The sequence below is a fragment of the Netta rufina genome (genome assembly GCF_964035555.1).
Source record: "Netta rufina genome assembly, chromosome: 7".
Classification (NCBI taxonomy): domain Eukaryota; kingdom Metazoa; phylum Chordata; class Aves; order Anseriformes; family Anatidae; genus Netta; species Netta rufina.
The window spans coordinates 36,952,448-36,974,654 of record NC_140130.1 but is presented as its reverse complement, the minus strand read 5'-3'; the positions used below and the strand labels follow the sequence as shown (position 1 = coordinate 36,974,654).

The following is a 22,207-nucleotide window of genomic DNA, read 5'->3' as shown; positions in this document are numbered from 1 at the left end:
ACTTAGCACCTTACACCCATAAAGACATCTTTGAAATTACAGCAGGTGCATGGGGTGTCCTGCAAGCTCCAGCATCTGTACACATTCACGTTTTATGTAAGCAGGGTTCTTACAATTTGTTACTTGTATTGAATAGTTCCTGTTTTCACTGAATGTGAAGATACGCTGCACTGGAAGCGCCGTGTTTACATTCTATGGCAACTACTGCTATTTTAAACAGCAAGATTTACAGAAACTGCACTAGAATAACACTTAAATACTCCTATTGTACATTGCAAAATGCAATGGTATGAAAGCACGCATTGTGAATAAGGGAACTAAGTATTGCTTCATTTTTCTTTTTTTAACCACAGAACCAAAGAAATCCTGTAGGGGCAGGAAAAGAACTGCCACCCTGCAAAGACATTGCAAAGTAGCCACGTAAGTTGGTGTTCTTGCAGTAGTTGGAAATCTTTAATCTGCTGTTAGAACCTAAATGCTAAAAGCAAAGGTATCAGAGACCGAGTGGCAATGCAGTCCTTGCCTCTGCAAACAGCCGGGTGCACGCCTAGCTGCCCTCGCTTTTTTGTTATATTTTCATTTCTGATGTATTTTTTTTTTCACAGTTTAAAGGAATAAAATGAGAAACTGTTTGGTGCCTTTCAACCATGCCACTCGCACGTGTATCTCTACCAGCACCTTGCGAGCGGTGCCTTGCTCCTCTTCCACAGCCTCTGAGCCAACACTTTGTGCATTGCTGCGGCATGAGGCCGCCGAGCTTGGTGTTACAGCAGCGTTACAAACACGTGCTGGGTGTTACAAACACGTGCTGGGTGTTACAGCACTGTTACAAACAAGTGCTCGGTGTCACAGCGGCCCTGAGCGGGTCCTGGTTCCGTCAGCTCCAGCAGGTGGAATGGGGTAAACAAGCAGTGTTGGAGTACTGTGTGTTCAGCACTGGGGACTCGATTTTTCCAGACAGCCAGGACTACACTTGATTAACCGACCTGATTTCTGCCTCCAGGCAGGGACATGGCCCAGAAGAGCTGCTCCCCTCGCCCTCCTCTCCCCAGGGCTCTTTGCTGCACGGGGAAGTCCTTGCATGCTCATTTCTAGACGATGCCTCTGGGCAGGGTACTAAACACAAACCTCTGGTTAAAAGTTGGATAGAAACAGTTTCTCTAACTCTTGAGCCTAGAGATAGAGCTTCCTAGAACAACAGGGTATTGCAAAAGCTTCTGTGATAAGACACATGCAGCCCTTAAGGCCTTCAAAGGTAAGGACAGGTGAAGCTATCCCCATCTCTGTTAAGCAATAAGCTTTCCCTAGTGAAGAAGAAATTAAATAAAAGTCTGTTCTTACCTTTTTTGCTTCCAAAGCTTCAAACCCCCGTGCCACGTTGCTGTCTGACTGTGACATGGGGCCAAGGACCCCCAGCAGCTCCCAGGGCTCCTCCACAGGGATCCAGGTGGGTCGTGCACCAAGCGCAGCCCCAGGACTCCAGCAACAGCCTGCTTTGGACTAAAGGAACTATGAGGGATGCAAAATAAGGGGAAAGCAACCACAGGAGAAAGCCTCCCCACTGCCCTTGAGGCTGGCAGCACAAGCCACAGCCCCCCCACAGCAGGGCTGAGGCATTCACTGGGCTGGAAGGGACCCAAAGGGGTCATCGAGCACAGCTCCTGGCTCCACGTGGGACCACCCTGCATCCACCGCAATAATCCCACTGCTTGGGTCAGAGATCACCTACGAGACACCCTATGTCAGGGAAATTAACTGTTCAGGGTATGTGCGCCAGCAATACAGTGCTCTTAAACTGGTAAGAGAAGTCAAAGGTGATTTTAAGCAAATATGTGAACAACCAGTAATTTACCAAACTGACAATAAATTAGTTTTTTAGGTAGAATTAGATGATAAAAAAATTAATGAATCATTAAAAGCTATTTAATTGAAATAGGTACAAGAAAATCATGTTTTATATAATAGATTTCATTATATCCTTTCTCTTTTTACTCATTTTCCACTTACATTTACTGAAGCTGAAAAAATAGATAAAAATAGAGAGCACTAAGATATTCACTGAATACAAACAGACAGCTTTGGGTTAGAAGTTGGGTTAGAAGTATGACCATTCGAAAATGGAAATTCAAGTTTTCAGGTTATTTAGTTTGGCCAATTATCTCATAAAAGGAAGAAGTTGTGGAAGAAAAAGTTGTCAAAATACACAGAGCAAATCCAGGTAAACATTTAAAATTTATTAAACTTTTTGGTCAAAATAATTGAACAAGTATGTACAATCCCATTGTATTAGCTCTATTATGCATTTTAGGAACAAGGTCAAATCTAACACTTTAGTGACCCAGAAGTTCCACATTTCAAGATTTGCAAATAGTGTCACAACCAATATACAGTATAAGGGTTTGTTTGTTTTAATTTAAACTTTATTTGTAGAACCTCAAAGTTAGTTGTACTCACTAGCTTACTGTGAACAAGAGTGGCACTCTATGGACATTAATTGAGAGGGTAAGAACAGAGACATTTGACTGTTGCATATGCAGTTCTGATTCAGTAATCATAATACACCTTCATTTTAATAAAAACGGAGTGTAAACCACACTTCTGCATCTCCTTTCAGAAGCCCGAGGGATCTAATTCTTCAAAGAGTTTCTAATTGGCAGGCACATTTTACAGAATGTGATGTTTAAATACCTGATGGTACTAAAATGTGCTGCATTAGCTTCAGGAAAAATTTCTCATTCATGCTAGCCTAGGGTGAAGAGAAGGTTGATGCATTTTAGGCCCCTTTGGAAAAAAAAAAAAGTACCTAAGGCTTAAAAAGAAAACAAAAACAAACAAACAAAAAAACCAAACAGTTAGCAAGAACAGGGTTATAACAAGTGCAGGTAACACCAGCTCGTAAGCCTCAGTGTTTTCTGACATCTTGGTGTTAAGTCAGAATGTGCTAAGTATTAAGCTGTGTCACTGCTTGGCATAATCAAGATACCTTTTTGCTTGAACGGCAATGTGAAATACAATACATTATGCCAGATATTTAAAATAAAAGTGTATCTTCATGACAAGTACTAAAAAGGTTAAAAAAACATAATGCACATAAGGTATGTCTCTACCTAACGTTGAGAGGCATCAGATAAACTTTATTTATTTTTTTTTATCTCCAAAGAAGAACATTTGTTACACATTTTGTTTTCCCTTCTGTGCAAGGTGGTCATTTTCTGTTAAGGCTGTGGACATCTCTATACCAACCTTTTCATTTCTCCTACTCGTTATACAAATGGCATCTTACAAGAAAAAAAATTGTGCAACTTAAAACTAAACGACACTTTCATGGAAACTCTAAATTTAGAATTTGAATTACTACACAAAAAAGTTTGTAATAGTCTGCCAAAATTTAATAGTTTGGGACAAACACTGTCAAATCTGCCCATTTGGGTTATTTTGCACAATCCCAGTACACGCAATAAAAAAATAAAAAAACTGAATACATACCATCAGATTTAAAAACACTTTTTATAGTTTGTTATTTTATTAAGTGGTTTACACCAGAAGGTGTGGTTATAGATACAGTTGGTGAGTAAATATTCATGGAAACCTGTCTATGAACCCAACTCAAGACCTACCTAAGTGCTCAAAGGTAAAAACACCTAAGCCTAGATACAGGCCAGAGGAGGAATGTTTACAGGCATTAAGCACAATATATGTTTTGAAAGGCCCAAATATTACAGCAGAGAAAGAGCGCAAGAGATAGAAATTACATTTTTATGACAATTTTTCTTCTTGGGTGTTAAATTTTTGGTCTATAAACTGGAAAGGAAGGCTCAGACTTAAATAAATACATTTGTTTTGAGTTTTGGCCTGATTGAGCACTGTCCATCAATTCTGCTTCTAGAGGGTTTTTCTCAGAAAATTGCAACTGACGCTCCACACCCCCACTGAAGGCAGAACTACACCATGAACTCAAAAAAGGCCAGATTCTCTCCTTTATCTAAAGGGAAGTAAGTGCATCAATGTTCTTCACTGGTAGGACAACAAGGCCTTCTCTTTTACAGATAACAACTGAGCTTAACTATGCAAGAAGACAACTCTGTCCTCAAGTAAGTCATCTTTAGTTAATTTTGTCCTGGAATATATACAAATTATTGGTGGCAGCTACAGCAATGATGTTCTCCATGGGATGCCATGCTGTATGAAGAATCTTCTTGTTGAAGTCCAGACTGTCAACACTTATTTCATCTTTCTTTCTTTTACCACCTGTACACACTTTACGCGGTTTCAAGATGGCACGAGGTTTGCTACTTTCCCTGGACGCTTCTAGAGTGATATCCCGCCGTGTGTTTCGGTCAAACATTCTAAAGAAGTTGTTGTAAGATCCAGTCATGATAGCGCTGTTGAGAAACAGAAAAAAGGAAATCTCAGTAGGCTTCCAGCAGTGGTATTCGATCCCTTTCTTCCATCTCTTACCCGCAAGGTGACTCAAATCAAATTCACAACTGGTATTTGGCACTACACTCTCTTCCTCTCTGATGCATGTTTGCTCAACTCTGTTGGGTATTTAGTGCTGCTTCCACTCTGTGAACTTCTCTTCCAGGTATTCTCCCAGGTATCCCTCCTGGGACCGGCTCTCAGCAGAGTCTTGGGCTTTGTTCATCTTAATGTGGGCAAAGAGGGCCTTCCTATTCCTACTCCATCCCTTCATCCCGCTGCTCCAAACGTTATAGCGGAATCAAAGCAACTGTAAACTACTTCATTTCATCAGACTATGACAAACAGAAGTGCTTTCCTTTGCACATGCTGACCATGAACATGCCAATGGATTCATTACAAAAAATTGTTCTGTTGCAGCAAAAGAAACCCTTCACTTGAGTATCTGATATAGCCCTTCAGGAACAATTCAGGGTTTCCATAAAGTACTAAATTTGCATTTGAACAAGGCAGGAAAAAAAACTGCGTCTGAAAATACTTTCATGTACCTTGCTTCCAATGAACAGTTTTTTTGTTGTCTTCACGGCACTAAAGAATTAAAGACTAGGAGCAGAACGAGATACTATTAACACAACATACATCTCGCAGATTGTACGGGGGAATGCAGAGCCAAAGAAATTTTTCCAAGGGAGGTAAGCAACACATGTTCTTATTTTATGTCATAATCAGATGATGTTGTTTTGATTTTTGTTTTTTAGAGATTAACTGGAGTTACTTGAAAAAAGTTGAAATAAGTGTCAGTTTCCTTCCATTTTAATTTAGTGAAAAACATACACAGCTTCTTTTTATGCATTTTATAATGGATAATGGAAATATTGCTAAGAAGATTTTTTTTTTGTACACTGATACAGCATAATTTTTCCCCCCAGTAACTCACAGCCACTTGCAACCTGGAGTTGACAGTAACCTGTTTTCTCTATTACTGTTTCTGCAGAAAATTAATTGTTAAGCAGCATCTAGCATTACATGCAACCTCGAATATCACTCCCATAGCAAAGTGGGTAGATTTTACTTCCTCCACTGACTCCTGGACACAGTTTGCCAGATTTGACTTCCTTGATCACTCTGCTCCTAAGTTATGTGGCAGATCTTTGGTCCTCCATTACTAGGCCAAAGCTTGTTTCACAGGATGATCCTGTTACTATCAAATCCAAACTGGTACCTATTTATTTAACAGCTTGAAAGCACTTGGTGGTGGACAAGTCATGGCTTTAGGTATTTCAGAAATAATAAAAATCCTACCAAAAAAATAAAGGATGAGCCGCATAGGCTAGCCAACAAAAAGCATCCAGATAGAAGATCCAGATTTGCCACTATCTTACCCAGGGGTTCTGAAAACATTTTAATATGTAGCTAGTGACAAGACACACGCACAAATTGTGCCAGTAGAGTGGCTTTGCTATTTGGTTATAATGCTTCTGTAACTTGCAGGTGAGACAAGTATTTCCATGATTTACAACAGATACAAATCAGTATCTGTTTTAGCCTACAGAAAACAAAGATTTAGTGTGGAAAATACTGAGTGCATGCTCTTGTATACCCTTTGAAAACTAATCTGAGTAACCTTTCCATGGCTTGAAATGGCCAGTGTTGACTACATAAAGCTTCAACAAGAATCCAGATTAGAAACATACTGACAAAGACTTATTCTGCTCCTTCAACTGGAGGGTGGAAGATGAAGAATGGTTCTGTTTTACCCCAAAAAAGATTTCAAACATAAGAACCAAAAACAAACACCCACCACCACCAACACACCATGAAACACACCCCCTCCCCCGGATGATTTGAATTTAACTAATTACATCCTTAAAGCTAAATATCATGAGTTTTGGGACAGAATTAAATTCCTAAACTTGAGAGACAAACAAAGCAAATCAACTTACCTATCAGAACCGTTCCAGCAGCATTCAAATTTGTCAAAAATGCAGTCATTTTCATACAGGGAACAAAGCTTGCTTCGAAGATATTCATGAACCTTTTTGAAACATTTAAATTGATATTAGAGAGATTTAAAGAAAAAGAAGAAAAGAGGGTATTTAAGAGAACTTGAACTTCATACTTGATATGTCTCTACAGGCCTGTTTTCCATATTGAGATCCCAGACTTTAACAGAAAGGTAGTCTCTTGTCATCATGTATCGACCACTGTGACTGAATTTTACATCAGATATCGATGAGATTATTTCTGAAAAAAATGATCTGCTGCTAGGATCTTCAGGCTCTTCAAAAACTGTAGATAGAAGACAATTACCAATGAAACCAACATCAAATTCTACAGCTTCCAACATTCTCCAGTACTTTGACAATGTTAAGTTACTAGTTTCTTTAAAAAAAAAAAAAAAAAAAAGGTTGCCGTTAAATTATTAAAAATAGTCTGTGTTTAAACAATGTTACATTCTAGCAATTTTACGACCATCTCCAGCATTCTCAGCTGGAGCACAGCATCAGCAAACAATTCACAGGTCTTAAGGGATGAATCAGAGAAAAAAGTTTAAAAAAAAACAGTATGTGTACAGTGAAAACATTACAACTGATCTACAAATTAAGTTGAACCACAGCAGGTGAAATTGTCAGCATCCAAAAAAAGATCTTAATGCACAACCCACATATTTTGAGACTACCGTATGACATATTTTTATTTAGATCTGAACAGAAGTTGTACAATGCAACCTCTTGAAAGGAAATATTAGCATCTACACTTGCCATGAAAAGTATGGTTTTAGAAAGCAGGAAGAAATATTGCTTAAATTGAAAGTCAATCTCTGGAGTCAGTATTTCATGACAAAAGCTATCCAGAATTACTTTTTTCGTTTTTGAATAGACCCTTTTAACAGGATGGGTTTTAGTAATGAACAGTTAAAAAAAAAAAAATGCTAGTATGTGATTTAATGCAGTGCTAAGTCACACAGCTGAAATGCTTAGCACTCCACACTTCCCATTGCAGAAGTACTTCCCTTCTCCCAGGGAGAAATCCTGACCTTCACTATAGAAATCTTACCTGCAAGTATCAGTGTGGTAGGGTAACCCACAGGAATAGTAATGCCAATAAACCGTAGCTGTTACAGTAGCAAAAAGAAACAATAGGCTGCGTGCAAAGCACTGACAGTGTTCCCTTCGGTTTCAATAGAAAAGCTTTCCTCACCTACCTAAGTTTACATAGCTCAGCTGACCAAGAAGCATTCATCTTTCAGCCCTGGAAACTAACTTCAAACTCAGTGCACATTTTCAAGACTATATTCTATCTTAGGAGCTGCAAATGGTCACAAACTAAACGGATCAGCAGCAGCCGCAGCCCAGTTGCTAACGCACAAAGGTGAATAAACTGCCCTGAACTGGGATTTGATAAGCAGATACCTTTGAGAAGCACCAAGACTGAGTCTGGACAGAAGACAGGTCTCACTGGTGCCAAAAGCACTTGTTCCCATCAGTTTATGATGCATAAATGGGTAAACAGGAGCAGAGTCAGATCGTCAATTGTCTCATGCTACACTTCTGCTTGTTGATGGCCTAGAACAAGACAATTAAAATGTTCCATTCTACAAAACTACCACTCCTTACCTTGTATGCTCTTTACCAATAAGCAGAACTTGCCATATTTATTTATAAGCGAACACCTATGCGTTCTATCTTACATGAGAACAAAGCAAGAAACCCAGAAACCACAGGTGCATCCTGACTTACATTTTGAATGCCTGTCACAGAGGGCTGAAGAGCGCATGTCACAGAGTCGAATAGTTCCTTTGCTACTGCTGTAGACAAACACGTTACAGTGATGAGGGTGGAACTCTGCAGCGGTGATCACTTCTGTCAGCTCCTCCATGTTAGCAGGCTTAATATCTACAATATCTGGGAAGGTTTTGGTAAAGGTGTGTAACACCTCACATTTGAATCATTGCTTTCAAGTAGCTGTCTACAAAAACGTAGAAAATAGTGTAGGAAACCAGGCAAGATTTTAATTTCCACCATCAGCAATCTACACAAGTAAAGTGACCACAGAAGGTTAAAAAAGAGCCATAACACCAGACCTTGTTGTTAAAAATCTACTTGAGGAGATGCTGGAGGTAACTGAAGACAAGTTGAAAGATGATACATATATAAAGAATCTGTTCCAAAACAAAAGCCCCTTCTATCCACAAAATCACAGAAAGAGGCAAGAATTAATTTGTATTTTTGCTATAAACTCTTATTTGCACAAAAAAATGTTAAAAAGAAAAAAAGGGGGTAAAAGATTGTTCTTACAAAGAAGCTAGCCTCCAATCCCTCGCATCAGCACCTACCAAAGATGAAACTCAGAGATTAAGCTCCCAGATAGAAATCTCAGATTCCTCCCAAACTTCCTTTTTAACACTTCTTACCAAATCACAGAATTGAAGGGGTTGGAGGGGACCTCCAGAGATCATCAGGTCCAACCCCCCTGCCAAAGCAGGTTCCCTGCAGCAGGCTGCCCAGGTGGGTGTCCAGATGGGCCTTATCTTATACTTTTTGAATATACAAATGCTGAATATAGTTTCCTTACTTATCTAAAGCTTTAGATAACTTGCATATATGATCCTTTTAATATGTATTTCTGCAACTTTTCTTTTACTGCAGACTTGCCTCAGGAGGACATACTATTACAATGCTGGACAGACAGGCTTGCAAAAAGATTTGAATTTTTTTTCTACAGTTGACAATACCATTTGATATGGAAAAAAAAAATAACATTTCTCTTGGAGAAGACATTTTAGACAGTTAAGAGACCTTAAACTTTGAAAAGATCTACAGTAACACAGGATCTACTTTTCAAATCTTTCAACTTGTACTTAAAGTACAAACTCCACAACCAAAACAAGCCATCTACAACATTTCTACTGGTACTTTTTCACTGAAAGAATGCATGCACTCAGACTGAGCGAGAGCATCCTAATACACCTGCTTTCCCTGCATTAAGCCTCTAGATTTTTAAATCCTGTATTTTAATCCCTAGATTTGAACACCAATTCACAAAATTAAAGTGATTCTGTTAAACATACATAACTTGCGCGTACCCTAGTGTTCAAAGAGGACCAAAAAAAGGATACTAAAACTTCTATCTGTGATTTCTAAGTGCCATAGATTAATTCTTAGGTCATCTGCAGAAAGGTATGTTTCATGATCACTATTTACTGAAATAGAGTTTATGTGATAAGTATGTGCATTTGCAAATATCCTTCTGGGACTTGCTTCTACCATTAGGTCCATGGGTTTCAATATTGGCACCTGAAACATGAAAGAGAACGGTCAAGTTGGGCATAAAGCTGATTTCCGATTCAGAAGACATTAATTTCACCCCACCTATTTCTGTTTTGCCTTACTGACACCCTCCCAACAGTTTTCCAACAGGAATTAAAGTTTATTATCCCCCTCCCCCCATTAAGTTACGGAGCACAGCTGCAGCCCCCGAGCTATGAGATCCACAGCAGCACACTTCATCTAATGGCAAACACTAAGAGAAAAATTTGGATTTTCTGTTTTCTAAAAATAGATCAAGTTCTGACTGCCTTGGAAATCCTCAGAGCAAGAGATGCAGTAAACCAGGCCTTGAACTGTGCCTTGATAGACCACTTGCACAAAGCCTCGGTCGCTGCCTTCTTTAGAAGTTACCTGCTGAACAAGGAAGCTTCGTGCCTCACCCCCCAGAAAACAGTACATGTTTATCATGGTATTTCAAGATGATGTTAATTGGAAACAAGTGCTTAAAAACGACCTCTGTATCTTAGAGGGTGCTGGTGAAATTGTTAGGAAGTTTGCAAAGGACCTCCCCGATTTGTTCACTGAACAGTCGGGACGATTTCAGGGAGATGTACACGCTCCACTTCCACAGCTCTCTGATAAGAGGCTTTACCCCAGCCAGGAGGATTAAGCTTCCTTCTTGCTCCTTCCTCAGCCTTGTCACCGACCAGCAAGCCAAGAGTTTAATGTTGTCCATGGACGTTCCCATGCTGTGCTGTTGAACTGTGTGTACCAGAACACTATCTTACATCACCTAACCACGAGAAGTTATGACGCTGTTCAGGGTAATTTGTCTTCCTGAACAAGAAACAAATTAATCTAAGAGCTCTGTAATTGTTTTCACCATGTTTGTATCTTAGTGTTTAGAGTATAAAAGGTCATTATTAAAATTAATCTATTATTGCTTATTAGCCAATCTTCCTATCTGACCATGAGTGTTCCTAGCTCCAACAATTGTCAGTTGTGAAACTGAAGATGCATTAACGTGAGTCACCAGGCATGGTACTGGAAGTGACAGGGCCTCCACACACAGGGCTGCTTCTCCTAAAGTCTGCTTCGTTACAAACCACTGGGGTTCTACTTCTGTAAGGCAGTATGGAGACAGTGCCCATAAGAGGCCAAGCTACGTATGCTCTAGATCTCTAAAACTTGATATTTTTAACATATGAGGGTAACTCAGTTTTTCCTCCCCCTTCTGCCAGTCTTTTCTCACACTTAGTTCATTCCGTCACTCCTTGTACAATGATGTGCCTGGCAGGGTTTGCAGCTCAGCCCAACCTTCCTTTCCCAGAAGGCAGCAAAATTAGAAGACTAACTTCTAAGAAAGCAGTTCTTGCTTTTTGTTGCTCCCCCAATTCAGCCTGATGATTCCTAAAAACCTTACAGTGTTTGACAAAGATGCCATCATGCTCATTGAGCGGTGCAGTGAGTATCGGCCAGTATCCAGCTGAACTGTTCTGGCCGTATTCTGGACTTTCCATGTTCCCTAATAGGTTGTCTACTCCTACAGAATGGCAAGGTTGGAGAAGCCCAAATTTTATCCCCACCTACTTCCATTGTATGACTTGTGTCCCTGGTTTTAGGTATTGTATTTGGAGTACTCAGTCAGATCTCTGCTCCTACACTAAGTAGAAAGCTCCCTCCCAGAAGCGGTAACCTTTCCCAGCACAAGGCATTACGCTGATGTACACCTAAAGCTTCGATACTCAATTGAAGCAAGGCAAGAGAAGAAAAAACAATCCAAACATCAGCAGCAACATCAACGAAATAAAACCACAAAACCACAACAGCATAGTTCCTGCAAGTGTCAGGAGTGACAACAGCTTTAGAAGGAGTGAGAGCTTTAGTTCAATTCCTATTTATAGCAACAGCAACAAAAATAAAATCCATCAAAAATCCCCTACCCCCAAATGACTGCTTTGGTTTTGTGCTCATGCTTTAAAAGGTTCCAAGTCTGCAGCACTAACCCTACCGTAACATCACTATGAAGATGGAGAAATAGCAAGGCTCCACAAGTACATATACATCAGGTTTCCTGAATGCCCGGGGGCTGGCCTCTAACAAAAACACCTCTAAGACAATACTTAATTTTGATTGTTAAAAGTTTAAAATTTCCTATCCATTTAAAATATAAGGTGTTCCAAGAAAAAACAAACCAAAACAAAAAAACAAACCAAAACAAACAACTATTGAGAAGTTAGTATCTTAGTTTTGAAATTTGTCTCAAGTTTTCCAAAGGAACCTTATTTTATGATTTTAGAAATATATCTATTTCTATATAAAACCAAGTGCCTTTTTTAAAAAAATAAAAAGGCTATCAGTTACCCCGACCAAAGCACCATTTCTAATCTACACATTTCAGTTGACAACTCTGAACAAAGGTAAAGAAGAACATGCAAAAAGATATTTAAAGAGCAGAAACATACCCGTAGTGCTGTGATTCTGAAAGGATCCCTAAGTCTTCCATCTTCATCTTTTAAATTATAACCTTCGGCTCTTTTATCCCTTTCACTTATTTTCCATAATTTAATAGTTTTATCTAAAACCAACAAAAATTCACATCCTTGAGAATGAATTCAATTCAAAAATAAATTCCCCAACTGATGGGGTGAGCAGAGTGTGTTATTCGTCTATCTAGGTTTCTACTGCTTGCAACAGAAAGGATCCCACAACTACATAATATGAAATACAACCTTCCCTAGACAAACATGAAGAACTTTGCCTTCAGCTATATAGTTAAGCAGAATTATTACATTAAAAATAAATAGAAAATATGCACTTGGAGGGTGCGGATGGGAAATGCATAAAAATATCATTTAAGGGAAGAAAAAATTAAGTAGATTTAATTTTTATTGTAATATAACATTTACTTTGGATAAAACACAAGTTTCTGTCTGACTGACAGAGCACAATGCCTACCATTCACCAAAATGATCCTCTGCAAGGGAAGTTTCACATGCTGCTCACCAACATTCAGCAGTGAGCCCACTACTATCTAACTTATTTTAAATCGACAAATGCTAGGGAGAAAAAACAAAAACAACAAAAAAAGAAGAGCTTGAATTAAAAAGTAACTCCCTTAAGGAGAGAGAAGAGTCAGGCAGAGGCAGGAACTGAGGAGGTTTGCTGCACTGCTTTAGGATCCCACGTCCAAAGGCACGTACTTCCCAGCTCCTACCGGGGGCAGTTTGTCCAAATGCAGAAAGGGAGTACACAGAGTGAGAGCCTCAGCTAACTGGAAACAAACCTCTCCTCCCCGGATTACTACAGATATTTGATGTATGTAAGGTGACACACTTTAGAGACTGCCTTGAGTTTAGCTGGACTTTGAAATTAAATTCATCTGTTTTGATCCATGTCCAGCAGCCAGAAGTCACTCCTGCTTCTGAAGTTCGGTTTAACAGAACACGCATCAGCACTTACAAAAGAGCATCTAGGAACAAGGTAAGAGGTGAACCAAGCTGCTAGGAACAAGCACATCCCTCTGTCAAAGGCAAGTTTTTTTTCCATGCACAGTTCTGCATTTACAGTTACAACTTGCTCCAAGATGCATCACAATGAAACAGCGCTATAGTCCCAGCACCAACTGCTTCAGCAATACATGTAACTGCTAAGATGTTAAGGGGAGAAATTAAAGAAAATAATCTGAATGAAAAAATGGTACAAATACGCTCCTAGAGTGACTGTTGTCTTTTAATCCATAAGCTCTTCAAAGCACACACAATGTTTTAGAATCAGAAGAGCACTGTAACCACAGAGTTTCAATTTCAAATGCTTTTATTCTAAATTCATCTGGGATCACAAAAAATTCAATTTCAAAATTGGGATGATCAAGTTAAGTTAATGTCAGCCTTGTGCTACAGTTCAGCACACTGGCAACACACTGCCACTGAACGCATACTGAACAGCAGAGCACCGGGACATGTAAATTGAGGACGTGGCCAGCACACCCACAGAGCATAGCTCTGTGACCATGCCCGTGCTGGTGCTACTTTGTTACTACTAAGCTCCTAAATCAGTAATTTACAAGGTATTACAATCAAAACAGACACCGTGTAATTAAGGAAGAAACAAACAACCCCAAAACACTCCAGAAAAACCCCACAAGTGCATCATCGATGAAATAATATTCAAATGACATACAGGAAGGTTTTTTTGCAAAAATAAAATGTTCTTACCATTTGTAGACAGCAGGAAATGAGCAGCATTCTGTTGTGGTAACCACCTAATTTTATTTATTTTTTCCTCAATTTCTAGACTTTTCAAGTAGTCAAACTCAGGTTCATGACTCTGAAAGGTACTGTAAACATTATATTCTCCCCTAGAAAGAGGACGGCTTTTATTCTGCAAAGAAACATAATATTTCTTGAAGCTGATGTTACCTGGGTCATTAGAAATCGCACATACAAAGTAACACCTAGAAATGGTCAATTAGAAAGTAAACTTTTCACAACAGGTCTTGCTGAATTTGACACATTTCCCAGAGTTTAACATCAATACAATGTGTGCAGACTTCCTTTTCAAAAGTAACTCTTTGTATGCAACTATTTGTCTACTTGTATCAAAACACTTCAAAAGGGGAGCTGTCTGCAGAGGAGTTCCCGGGTTCATGTGGAAGAGCTCTGGGTTACTCTGCTGCCCCCCAGGACGTACAACCCAACCGGGGCAGAGAAATCAGCTATGTCCTAAATCCTAAACCACCAACTCCATGGGATCCATGGGATTAGTTTCTACACTTCACCTATCTCCTTTCCTTCCTTTCCAAAGCTCATTCCTCTGCTCATCACGATATGACATTATACAGGGTTTGCAGACTAGCAAGTAAGTGTTAAAGGACAGAGGACATGGTGCAATTGAATGTTTTATAAAACCATGAGGGCACAAAGTCATATGAGCATTAGATCTAACTCCTTTCCTACTCATTTTAAACCATGCTGTATCCAGAATTGCCATCAAGGCTCATAATTAAGCTCTGACAACCTTTTTCATTGTGAAAATCTGAAGGCTGGAATTACCATGTTTTCATCTCAGGCTTTCTGTAGTGTTTGTTGTAACACTCCAGAGACTATTACAAGTGCACTAAAAACTTGTTTTGCTCCTCACAGCACCAGAAGACAGCTTTGCGTTATTCTTATTTGGCTTTTGTGGCACCAAGGAACAGAGATCAAAGTTGCAAGTACCTGCGGACCTGCAGTATCACATTTGAAGAAAATGTTATTGGGCTCTTCAAATAATTTAATATTAGATAGTGACTAATGTTTGGAGACCAGCTCCGCTTGCAGAGCTGCAGTGCCCTGAACGCCTGCAAAAACAAACTCCCCAAAGCACAATCGGAAATCACACTTGAGAAGAAGCAAGTTGCTTATTGCCAAAGGCAGGCAAGAAAATCAGCTGCCCAGGAAAAGCCCATCTTGCACATTGATTGACGGTGCGTTACTGGGGAAAAAATAGTAGTGACTCACGTAATTAAAGCCTGCTATGCCAACCTGAGGCTGCACAGGCAACCTTTGTTCTGACGCTTGTATTTCCATGCTTGACTTTGCAACTCTGATAAGGTTTTGCAGAGTTTTTTTTTTTTTTCCCTGCAATCTCTCAGAAGCATGGAATTTTAGTTAAGTCTGAGACTTCACATTACTTTGCTCTCTGTCACTTCACTTTTCATCATTTTAGATGGGATCCTCTCAACTACACTATTCTGTGTAGTTCTCTCCATTCCTTACCTAACCACCTATGTTTTGTGCAAGCTGTCTTGGCAGTGGTCTCACTCTTTACTCGTGTATTTGGTTGGAACAAACAGCTGCTTGGAACTGAAATAATGCCCCATGAGCTCAGGGCAGGGAGCCCAGCATTTCAGCCGGCCTTCCAAAAATAAAGCGTATGTAAAATTTTATAACTATCCAAAGTTATAGCCCAAGAATTACACTGTTTAAAATAAGTGTAAGATTTTATCATGTTTCTAGCATTATATACTTATTTTAGATTTCTCTTCCTCCTCTTCAGCAATTCCATAGTTTTGTAGATGACAAGAGAAAGGACTCTAATGCCCACCTCTTCCCTACAGTCCACACGTGCTCCCAGAAGACATTTGAATATTGCTGTGTGAGGAGTGTGACTTATTTTTTTTTAATACTACGAGGAAAAGACATGACAGCTGGGCTTTGAGTTACAGCACTGAGCACAAACAGCTGAGAGCCAACCAATAATAGCTCCACCCTGAACAAGCGTCAAGGAAGTCAGAGATCCTCAGCAGGTGGATCCTTTTGACCTTGGTCTCTGTGCCTTAGTTACGTCTACACAGCAGGCTAAATGATAAATGAGCAGTTGCTGTCTAGGTGTAGCTGTGTAACATTTCAGCAGCTTTTCCAGCAATGGCATTTTCATTTCACTGCCTCTCAAAATCCTCAGAGTGAAACTGATAAACCAGCTTTGGTGAGATGTTCTGTAAGTAGCGTCAGAGAGAGGATGAAATGCAAAATATTGGATGGCTAGTCCTTAACGAGCATCAGTCAAAGCACACAATGAAAGGGGGATTCTGCTGGGGAAAAAAGCATAGCACCTACAGAGCAGTGCACTTCACGCACAAACAAGCTGAATCACAATTCCACAATCAATTTTGGTATTTCTAAACCAGGAAAAGGTTCAAATTCTCATCAGTTCTTCAAAGGGAAGGACATACATGCTCTTTGGTGCTGGGGGAGAAAAAGGAATTGTCATGTGGAATGTTGATGTAAAAGAAATTCCACATTTCTCTCAGACATGAAAAGGCATGGAAACTTTTTTTCAGCAAAAGGCTTGATCAGTAAATCAGCATTTAGTGTATTTTTTCCAATACTTTGGATATAAAAGGCTTGGCAATGTGTCTGCATTGCTGAACAGGCAGGATACAGCATAGCATCATCTCCCAACTGATAGCGTTGGGCAGAGCCATCTGAAAATCTGCTGAACTACCGGAGGGGGAAGTCTTCGTACCCTCTGAACCAAAACACCCAAGTGTTCCTGGAGATGAAGCCGTTACCACTGCTTTTGATTCATAGGATCCTAAAGCACATCAGATGTTTAATTCTTCAAGTTTTGGACCGTCTCACTCTGTTGTCTGTTGCAGCTTAACATGTGTCCTCTTTTATAAATCAGTTCTTTTGCATTGTTTTCAAAAACATTAGAATGTGTCTTACATCCACCTAAGTGTAAAGTTTAGGAGAAACCTCAAAAGCAATTCTACACTTATGATACTGAGCATAATAGGTACACATAACGAACCCACTGTATTTTGTGAGGGTTTTTTTTGAAAGCTGTGAGGGGGTGAAACCACCACCAAGCTACATTACCAAATTCAGCACGAGGCAGATATTTATAAATACGGCTAACATCATCTTCTGAGAAAACCACCCAACCATTTAAACTTCACAGCACGAGCAGATGAAGTGAGACTGTGCAACACAAGAGCACCGGAGTAACAGCACTTTTGTTTTTCAAGTCACTGACCTCTTGTTCCCTTTGAAATATAACCACTCTGCCACCTTTGTCTCCTGTTGCAAGAAGATCACCAGAGTAATTAAATTCAACTGTTGAAATAATATCAGCTGTAAACAGAACAGAAATAAAATAGCGCTGTAATGTGGAAAGCAAATCAAGATGTTTCAAGACTTGAACACAAAACAAAATTACAATTCACATTAATGCAACAGCCCAACTACTTGATTTACATCATTAACATCCAGAAATTAACTTGTTTCAAAGCCCGTCAGAATTTATTTATTTCTGATTTAAACCATTCTGTGATTTCACCATTTCTGAAGCTTGAAAGCCTTTGGTCACCAAGGAGAAGGCACGCTGTTTTAAGAACCAAACTACGTACTCTACCTGCCACCAGCGACCACTGACCCACGCGGGCAGTAACGCCTGCCCAGCGCCTCCAGGAGTAGGAGCCGTGCCAGAAGCGCTTCGTTTGCAGCATCACCTTGGAGCAGCAGTGCAGCTCACACCCATCAGTGCGAGATGCACGCCTGCCTTTCCCCGAGCTAACTATTTAGGTAATTAGTTCAGGAAGCTGAACTGGCCACATAAAAAGAAAAAAAAAAAAAAAAGAATTTCTGCCAGTCGAGCTCCATCAAGCACCTCCACGCAGAAGCATCAGCATCTCTACACTGAACGAGGCAAGGGTGGCGGCAGCTGAAGGCCAGGAGAGCCAAGTAAGAGGCTGCAGGACCTCCCGTGAAGACTGACTTAAGCTCTCTTGGACTTACACCTTGAAAAAACAACCAGTATTTATTCACCACTACATGCCACAATCTGTGGAGGTGGTAATAAAGAAGTAATTGCCATTAACAATCTCTAAATAAGGGGGAGGATAGGTAAGGACCTACAGATCTGTCACAGACTTCAGGCATATGGTACAGCAACAAAACGCTACTCACCTTAAACAGGTCAGTGAACTTTTAACTGTACTGGTGCTTGTTAGCCATGTCAACTTTCATTACATTAGGCAGGTAGGAAAAAAAGATTTGAAGCATCTGATGTCAATTAGTCTCAGAGTTTGCAATTAGAGACTACCTGAAAACTACTTTCCTGGATTGATTTTGATGTGCCAACTTTAAGCTCCTTTGAATAATCCCACCCCCCCCCTTTTATCAGGAAAATGATTAGGAAGTCTCATGAGTGATATCTTGAGAAAACTGATATTTCAGATTTTATTAAGAGATCCTCAGGACTCCTCCACCCTCCTGAGCAGCCCACCCCAGCGCTTGATCGCCCCCTCTGTGAAGAAATGCTGCCCACTGCCCAGTTGAAACCTCCCCTGGTGCACCTCGAGGCTGTCAAAGCTGTACCTGCACACTGGGCACAGCTGTGCCATTTTACACGCACTTCTCTTCATCACACCTCCGGGTTAAAACGACAAGTTTCAGGAGTCACACAAAACCTGCCCATTCCCACCCAAGTGCCATCTCTGCTCCTCTCTTTGGAAGGTGAAGGAAAACTGTCTTCTGCCCTGAGAATGAAAACAAATTTAATCAAGGCCTCTCACAGCAACCTGCAGAGCACATGTATGTGGGAATTGTGCCACTGTTTGAAGGCCAATTTATTCTTCCTGCATGAGAATCATAGAATCATAGAATCATAGAATCATAGAATATCCTGAGTTGGAAGGGACCCTTAAGGATCATCAAGTCCAACTCTTGACACCGCACAGGTCTACCCAAAAGTTCAGACCATGTGACTAAGTGCACAGTCCAATCTCTTCTTAAATTCAGCCAGGCTCGGTGCAGTGACCACTTCCCTGGGGAGCCTGTTCCAGTGTGCAACCACCCTCTCTGTGAAGAACCCCCTCCTGACGTCCAGCCTAAATTTCCCCTGCCTCAGCTTAACCCCGTTCCCGCGGGTCCTGTCACTAGTGTTAATGGAGAAAAGGTCTCCTGCCTCTCGACACCCCCTTACGAGGAAGTTGTAGACTGTGATGAGGTCTCCCCTCAGTCTCCTCTTCTCCAGGCTGAACAGGCCCAGTGACCTCAGCCGTTCCTCGTACGTCTTCCCCTCCAGGCCTTTCACCATCTTCGTAGCCCTCCTCTGGACACTTTCCAACAGTTTCATGTCCTTTTTATACTGTGGTGCCCAGAACTGCACACAGTACTCGAGGTGAGGCCGCACCAGCGCAGAGTAGAGCGGGACAATCACCTCCCTTGACCTACTAGCGATGCCGTGCTTGATGCACCCCAGGACACGGTTGGCCCTCCTGGCTGCCAGGGCACACTGCTGGCTCATATTCAACTTGCTGTCTACCACGACCCCCAGATCCCTCTCTTCCAGGCTGCTCTCCAGCGTCTCATCGCCCAGTCTGTACATGCAGCCAGGGTTTCCCCGTCCCAGGTGCAGGACCCGGCACTTGCTCTTATTGAACTTCATGCGGTTGGTGATCGCCCAGCTCTCCAACCTGTCCAGATCCCTCTGTAAGGCCTTTACGCCCTCATTTGAGTCCACAACTCCTCCAAGTTTGGTGTCATCAGCAAACTTGCTCAAAATACCCTCTATTCCTACATCCAGATCGTTTATAAAAATATTGAAAAGTACTGGCCCTAAAATGGAGCCTTGAGGGACCCCACTGGTGACCGCCCGCCAGCCTGACGCAGCCCCATTTACCATAACCCTTTGGGCCCTGCCCGTTAGCCAATTGCTCACCCATCGTATGATGTTTTTATTTAGCTGTATGGTGGACATTTTGTCCAGTAGGATCCTATGGGAAACCGTGTCAAAAGCCTTGCTGAAGTCCAAAAAAATCACATCAGCTGGTTTCCCTTGGTCCACCATACGGGTGATCTTATCATAAAAGGAAATCAGGTTAGTTAGGCAGGACCTACCCTTCACAAACCCATGCTGGCTGGGACCAATGACTGCTCTGTCCCCCAGGTGCGCCTCAATAAGTCCGAGAACCAACTTCTCCATGATTTTACCAGGCACTGACGTGAGACTGACAGGCCTGTAATTGCTAGGGTCTTCTTTCTGACCCTTCTTGAAAATTGGCACAACATTTGCCAGCTTCCAGTCTACCGGGACCTCTCCAAATTCCCAGGATCGTTGAAAAATAATTGAAAGAGGTTCCGCGATGACATCCGCCAGCTCTTTCAGCACCCGGGGATGAATCCCATCCGGACCCATGGACTTGTAGGGATCCAGGTGGAGTAGCAAATCCCGCACACGTTCAGGGTCAGTTGGGAGTTTGTCATCCCCACCGTCCCGGTCCTCCAGCTCAGGGCACCCTCGGTCCCGAAGCCCATCATCGGCATTGAAGACAGAGGCAAAGAAGGCGTTAAGCGTCTCTGCTTTGCCTACGTCATCGTCTGTGAGGAGACCTTCCCTATCAAGGAGCGGCCCTATGTATTCTTTAGTTCTCCTTTTTCCATTTACATATCTAAAAAAACCCTTTTTATTTTCTCTCACAGACACAGCCAGCTTCAACTCTAGCTGTGCTTTGGCCACTCGAACTTTCTCCCTACAAACACGAACAGCATCCCTGTATTCTTTCCATGACGCCTGGCCCTCCTTCCAGTAGCGAAACACTCTCTGTTTCCGCCTAATCTCCATTAGAACATTCCTGGTCAGCCACGCCGGCCTCCTTCCCCGCCTGCCTGACTTGCGATATTTTGGAATTGCCTGATCTTGTGCTTCTAGGAGGCATCGCTTAAAGAGTGACCAGCACTGGTGGACATCGAGGCCTTCAAGAGCAGTTTCCCAGGGGACCTTGCTGACTAGTTCCCTGAGCAGCCTGAAGTCCGCTTTCCCCATATCTAGGGATGAGGTTTTGGTGGCACTTTTCCTTCTGTCACCATAAATATTGAACTCAACCACTTCATGGTCGCTATGGCCGAGGCGGCCACCAATCACCACATCTCCCACCAGACCCTCTCTGTTTTCTAGCAACAGGTCTAGGAGGACACCTTTCCTAGTTGGCTCCGTTAGCACCTGCACCAAAAAGTTATCATCTAGGTGCTTCATGAACCTCCTGGACTTGCTTGTGTCAGCTGTGTGGCACTCCCAGTTAACCGTGGGGAAAAAACGTAGAAGAACTGAAATTCAGCGTAAACAGAACCAGAACACACACACACACACTGTGTGTATGTGGTTAATATCACTATCAGCCTTTATACTGATCCATGCTAATTATTCCCACAATTACATGTTTGTTTTGTGCCCAATACATGTCGAAATTGAGCAAACATACGAATAAGTTATTATAAACGGTTGGCTGGCTGAGGGGTTTTCTAGTTACAATTACCAAATACCATCACATAAAGAATTTTGCACTGAAACCGACAACGCTAGTGTGCACTGAGCGAGCTGGAAACGTAATCTGAATTAAACTCTACTACAAGACTGACAGCAGTGCTAGGATTAAGAGAAGTCCTACAGCCTAGGATCAATCAGTAATGCACAGGAAAAAAAGGCATTTCAAGAGGAAATAGACTAAGGAAAGCTAAGGAAAGATACGAACAGCTGAAATAAGCAATCCAAAGTAAAGGGATTTGATAGAATAAATTCAGGACATTTTCAGCACTCTACTTAACGTTAGGGTAACCCTTGAATTACAAAGTTTTACCAGTAACAAAACGAATATTCCACTACCACAAAATCTTAAGAGTCATTCTAGCACAGGTTGTTTTTATCCTGAGAGCTGAGTAAGCTGTCCTACCAGAAACAAATCACTCCTTAACACAGGCAATTATTTCAACGTCAAGGAAAACACTTTCCTAGTTAGTTTCAGGAAATGATACTGATAACTTCTCCCAGGTACACAAAGTATCTACCCACATGATTTGCTCAAAATACCCTGTGCACCTTTTTTTGCTTTAATGGGCATGAAAAGTCAACAAAACTAGTCTGCCAGCTATTATTTACCAGCAGTGTTCCCTATCCAAGCATGATCTTCAGTTCCCTCACCTTAAGCCCTGTGGAAACATGCTAACACACAGACACTGCTGGAATTCCACATT

At 41.2% G+C, this 22,207-nt stretch overlaps 1 protein-coding gene across 1 annotated transcript in view; it reads right to left on the bottom strand.

Annotated features, from left to right (window-relative positions):
- Positions 1-2,213: 2,213 nt before the first annotated feature.
- Positions 2,214-22,207, bottom strand: part of PPP2R2D (protein phosphatase 2 regulatory subunit Bdelta) — a 30,361-nt gene continuing 10,367 nt past the window's right edge. Inside the window, exons 3-10 of the mRNA XM_084290299.1 lie at positions 17,211-17,308; positions 13,907-14,072; positions 12,155-12,267; positions 9,539-9,716; positions 8,160-8,324; positions 6,539-6,708; positions 6,363-6,454; positions 2,214-4,382 (exon numbers count right to left, since the gene is read on the bottom strand). Of these exons, the coding sequence (XP_084146425.1) occupies positions 4,103-4,382; positions 6,363-6,454; positions 6,539-6,708; positions 8,160-8,324; positions 9,539-9,716; positions 12,155-12,267; positions 13,907-14,072; positions 17,211-17,308 (1,262 nt within the window). The 3' untranslated portion in view covers positions 2,214-4,102. The remainder of the gene's footprint in view (positions 4,383-6,362; positions 6,455-6,538; positions 6,709-8,159; positions 8,325-9,538; positions 9,717-12,154; positions 12,268-13,906; positions 14,073-17,210; positions 17,309-22,207) is intronic.